This window comes from Oryzias melastigma, linkage group LG22 (assembly GCF_002922805.2).
Source record: "Oryzias melastigma strain HK-1 linkage group LG22, ASM292280v2, whole genome shotgun sequence".
In the NCBI taxonomy this organism is placed as follows: domain Eukaryota; kingdom Metazoa; phylum Chordata; class Actinopteri; order Beloniformes; family Adrianichthyidae; genus Oryzias; species Oryzias melastigma.
The window spans coordinates 11,124,621-11,129,972 of record NC_050533.1 but is presented as its reverse complement, the minus strand read 5'-3'; the positions used below and the strand labels follow the sequence as shown (position 1 = coordinate 11,129,972).

The 5,352-nt window shown below is 34.3% G+C and overlaps 1 protein-coding gene across 1 annotated transcript; it reads left to right on the top strand.

Moving 5' to 3' along the window:
- Positions 1-29: 29 nt before the first annotated feature.
- cga (glycoprotein hormones, alpha polypeptide) lies at positions 30-2,726 on the top strand. The gene is made up of 4 exons (XM_024278522.2): positions 30-323; positions 401-509; positions 584-771; positions 2,419-2,726. Exons 1-4 carry the CDS (start codon positions 297-299, stop codon positions 2,491-2,493), a joined length of 399 nt encoding a protein of 132 aa, XP_024134290.1. The 5' UTR covers positions 30-296; the 3' UTR covers positions 2,494-2,726.
- The last annotated feature ends 2,626 nt before the right edge of the window (positions 2,727-5,352 follow it).

Sequence of the window (5,352 nt, the reverse complement as noted above, 5' to 3'; positions counted from 1 at the left end):
GCATCTGACCTGACAAATGATAACAACTCTTGGTTACCAGGTAACCAAAATCCAGGGATTAAATGTTCGCTCTGTATCAGGATGCTGGAGGTCCATTACAAGTTTCCATAATGTATTTTCATTATTTAGAGCATTTAGCAGATTAGAGGAGAGGAGGCAAAGCGCCCAATGAGTCACTGAGATTAACGATAACGTAGGCCGGGCCCAGAAACATACAGGAAGTCGCCAGGATTGCTGGTATAAAAGGAAATGAAGCTGAAGCCCTCGATTCTACAGGAGTCCTGCAGAACGGAGGGATGAAGGAGAAACTTTTCCACACTATGGTAACACATTTTTACTGTCTGATTTTTGTGGTGACTTTTATCTGATTAACTCTTTGAATTTGTCTCCAAATGTTTAGACACCTGCTGTTCCTCTGATGGGCTTTATAAAATCAGCTGAAGTGTCTGTTCTGCTGATGTTTGTTCTCTGCACGGCGGACACCTACTCCAGTCTCGATTCCTCAAATTGTAAGAATTGTTTCAAAAGTTTCAATTTTGTGAGTATGGTTCCATGGTTGTTTTCACCTTCGTTCTACATGCAGTGGGCTGCATGGAATGTCGGCTGGAGAGCAACGTTTTCTTTTCAAGGGAAGGGAAACCGGTCTACCAGTGCAAGGGCTGCTGCTTCTCCAGAGCGTACCCAACACCTCTGCGAGCCATGCAGACCATGACGGTTCCAAAGAACATCACCTCAGAGGCAACGTGCTGCGTTGCAAAGCACAGCCACGAGGTATGGGGAACGCTGGGGGTTGCCATGTCACATGGGGTCTTCAACCGAACTGTGGAGGAAATTTGAGCATTTAAATGGGACTCAAATATATATTTTTGGCTGATTTTAAGATAAAACTCGTAAGAAAAAGTGAAACAGTTTATTTTTTTTCCAATATGGTCCTTAAAATACTCAACTATAGAGTTACAATAAAATTCAGTATTTTAAAAAAAGATGCTATACTATTATTAACTTACTGTCAAATTGTTAATATTCTTATAAACTGTTTTTAATTAAATATCTACAACTATTTTTACAAAATCTAAGCGTTTTCAAAAGTTGGTACATTGATTAAAATGAAGCATTTCAACAATCAATATGGTTGTTGAGGATAAAAGCATCTTTTTCACAACAAAATAAAAGTTCTTGCAAAAACAGGCCGATTAGAAATAAGTTAAGCATTATTACCCTAATTTCAGATTTTCTTTGAATTAACAAAAAAATCTTCTAATAAAGTATTGGTAAAAAAAAAGAAAAGTCTTACCAAGAGTTTTTATTTTAAGAAAAATAAAAGTAAGACACTAAGACATGTTTTCTCAGACCTAGATTATTTTGAAAAACTTTTTCAATCCTTTATTTTTCGTGAAAAACAGAAAATTAGAAAAATATGAAAGAAGAGTAATTTTACTTTCTTAAGTTTCAGTGTGATTGTAGAGTGTTAGATTTGTGCTATTTTGTTTTGCTGATTTTGTTAATGTCAAAAATGTCTGTATTACTTTTTTCTTTAGAGTACTACAATTCTTTCATTTTGCTTATTTTTTACGTTTCTTTTGCTCAGAAAATTATATTTTATTAGATGTTGATGCTCAGTGTTCTTTTAAAAAGGAAGTAATAAATTGACATAATATATAAACATATATACCATATTACGTTTTTGGATGGTTTAAATAGGCACATTTTTATTAATTCCTTAGTTTCAGTCTGTTTATGCTGAATTATAACGTACAACTATGATTTATTACTATTTTTTTTAAATCCTAAAATGTCTTCTTTGTATTTGACCCACATCTTGGGGGAGTGGTGAACTGCAGACACAGCTGTGGTTGTGAACTATTTGGTGGTTTAAGCCCCAAATCCAACTCCTTAATGATGCGTGTTAAGCGGGAACACTTTTTAAAAAAATTTTATGAGTATTAGGTATGACTCAGCCTGGATCTGAACTCACAACCTTTGAATGTGAGGGCGCACACTCCACCACAGGGTCACTGAGCTTTGTTTAACTTGTAGTTTAAAGAACCACTCTGATTTAAAAAAATGTTTTTAACATGATCTTGCAGCACTTTTTTCATAATTACTATCAAGAAAATTTAGCTCAAAATTGCATTTCTGAGTATTTATTCAATCGTTATGAATCAGACAAAAAAAAAATGCTGTTCCCGGCCTCAACTCAGAGTTGAATTTCTAATGAACTACTGCCGCTCTGCAGAAACTATGTCCTAAAAAATATATATATTTTTTTACTAATTGGACTAAAAACAGCATAAACATAATTAGAGGACCACTGGAAACACTTTCAAAATAGATCAATAGATCAGAGTGGGTCTTTAAAGTTTAAAAAGTGAATATTAACTTGTTTTTAATGCCTTTCCTCTTAACTTCCTCTTTCAGACAATCGTAGATGACATCCCACTGAGAAACCATACGGAGTGTCACTGCAGCACCTGCTATTATCACAAGATGTGATCAATGAGAAGTGATCAGTCTGTGCTCAGCTTTGCAATACAATTGGATTCTTTTCAAAATAAAATAAAAGCACAAGCTCTTCTTTATTGCAAACTACTTGCTTTTGGCCACACCTGATAGTATTTTTGAAGTACTCTTGGATCTGTTAAATGTAACTAGATGTCATTTTTACACTGATAAATGTATTTGATTTATTGATTTCTTTAAAAGTAATAAAACTTTCTGGTCAAGAATGTGTTAATCCACTGACAGGAAGAGAAAACCAAATCTGAATATAAGAAATTAAACTAAAAATTAGCCAAATTGAGAAAATGTGTACAACTATTGATACAATCAAACCATACAATCAAATAAACTGTAGTATTAGGCTGTTCAGCAACAAATAAATTCAATTTTGTTCTCTGCATGTGAGCTGCCGTGTCAGGTGAGGGCCGGATCCATTTCAGAGGTTTAATGTCCTAATCCAACTCCTTAAAACTAAGTATTAAGCAGGAAGACATATGGTATGATTTGACTGAGGACTCAAACCCACAACAGGCCAAACGCTGCACCACTAAGCCTCTGAGCCCCAGATTCATCCTATAGTTGACAAAAAATGAAGTTTAAAAGAAAATAACTGTTAGCTGTTTATTCTATATGATAGTGTTTTGGAGCAAAGTAAGTGCACCAAGTAGTTTGACTTTTCTCATAAATAATCTGAGCACAATCAACTCAAAATGTTGATGGATTGAGGACTTGGTTTTGGTTTGTTTCAGGATTACTTTAGTACATTTCTGTTTTTTTTACTGTCATATTTCAGTCAACTACTGGTGTCACTGTGGACTTTACGAAAATATACAGGTGTCAGTGTACAGGTGTTTTTGGGGAGGTAACGTTCACTCCGTATTTACAGCTTAATTTGGTTTCATTGAGACAATACATTTGTTTCTTCATAACTTAACAATGCAATCTTCATGCAATGATCACCACCTGGATTTTCCCTCAAAATAAGCCTTTTATTCTTCAATAAACACAAACTCTTAAAGCCTTTCATTGTTTCTGTCTGCAGCCAAATGGTGAAAAAAATCCTAATTTAAACATATATCGTCAAGCCTAAAGGGACTTATTTAATTGTCTACACACTGAACTTACCAAATGGAGACACTGCTGCTGTCTTGAGTAAAACCAGGAAGTGGGATCACATCAATCCTGTTCTCAGGTCTTTAAAACAGCTTGCTTTGCACACGTTTCTCCATGAACTTAACTAAAATGAACGTCTCTCATTTTGGTCCAGCCGGTTCCATGTGAACCATTTGAGAATCCTAGAAGGCTAAAATTAAGATTAAATTCAGCTAAAGAGCTAAGTGTTTTAAGCAATTTATTTGTTCATTTCAAGCAAAAAAATCAAAATATAGAAATAAAAGATGAAAAAAATTGTTCTGTTCCAACAATTTAAGATATTTAGTCATAGATTGATTGAGAACAAATAAAAAAAGTTGATACCATCTTCTTGACATTATAATTACTCTTTAATCATAGACATATTTGCATTTATACCCACAGGATGTCTATTGGATACCTAATATACATCTACTCTACAACTAAAGTACTTTTTTGAACATTTACACGTTTAAAAAGTAAACTACTGAATTATATCCATCAATTTTTCTTCAGAACCCATTAAATTCCTTTTGGGGTCACAGGTTTAGTGGTTCCAATCCAGCTACCGTTGAAGGTGGAGTACACCCTGAAATCAAGCCACCAGTTTGTCACAGGGCCACACAAAGAAATACACAGGAACAAGACAACAACTTATAAAACTTTGGGAGAAAGCAAGAAAGAAATCCCACACATGAACATGCATATTTCTCACAGGAAAATCCCAGCAGGGATTTAAACCAGGTTCTCCTCACTATAAGGTGAAAGAGCTAAGCACTACACCAGCATGCAGCCTGTTTGCTCACAGAAAATTAGAGATAACAAAGTCTTATAGTACAAGAAGTAGCAATGCAGAACACTATTAGTAGACATCTAATAAAGTAACAAAACAGAGTTGTTGAAATGTCCAGCTGACAGTAGATTTATAATAGATGACTAGTAGACAATATCATTGTATATTAGTTATCTATTGAACATCTATTGTAGATGTACAATAGATGATCTTTTATACATTTATTGTAGCTGTATACTACATAACTAATAGACATCATGGGACCAGTGGGAAGAAACTATCCAAGTGGCGTGTTTACCATGCGGAAGGCGTGATGGGACCGTGATGCACTTTTTTTTTTTTTTCCAAAATCAAAAATAGCCTGTGTTGTTTTCAAGGACATAGTTTCTGCAGAGCGCCAAGAGTTCATCAGAATTTTGCCTCTGAGTTGTGGGTGAGACTCTTGGCGCACAAAGTCTCTCCGCTTCCCCCTTCTGTTTACTACGGTGGCCTTGAATTGCAAATCACATCAACAAATCATTTGATGTTAAAAATATTTTAAAGATTACAATGACAATTTAAAGAATGCCAAACAAATTTACATTGTGGAAAAAAAATTCTGAAACCAAAAAGTAAATAAAAACGTTTTGGAAAACAAAACAAAAAAAAATCCAGAAAACAAAATGAAATGATAGAAACACAAAGAGAAACTGGAACAGGAACTCACAATGGAATGTTGCTGATTGGATCAGGATATCCACTATCTCTTCATGTCAAATAACTTTCAGTTGAAATGATGGAATAACATCATCATCCAATCAGTGATGTCCCATGTTCCAGTTTCTCATTGGGTTTTGTTTTTAACATTTGACTTTGATTTATGTAAATTACTTTTACTTTCCAAAACATTTTTTTTTACAGTAACCAGAAAACATTTCTGAAATTCTGAT

Bases quoted from the DNA above. Each gene is read 5' to 3' on its own strand.
- cga (XM_024278522.2), top strand. From the start codon at position 297: ATGAAGGAGAAACTTTTCCACACTATG. The intron at 324-400 runs GTAACACATTTT...CCAAATGTTTAG, and splicing joins AGAAACTTTTCCACACTATG to ACACCTGCTGTTCCTCTGAT. The intron at 510-583 runs GTAAGAATTGTT...TTCTACATGCAG, and splicing joins CAGTCTCGATTCCTCAAATT to TGGGCTGCATGGAATGTCGG.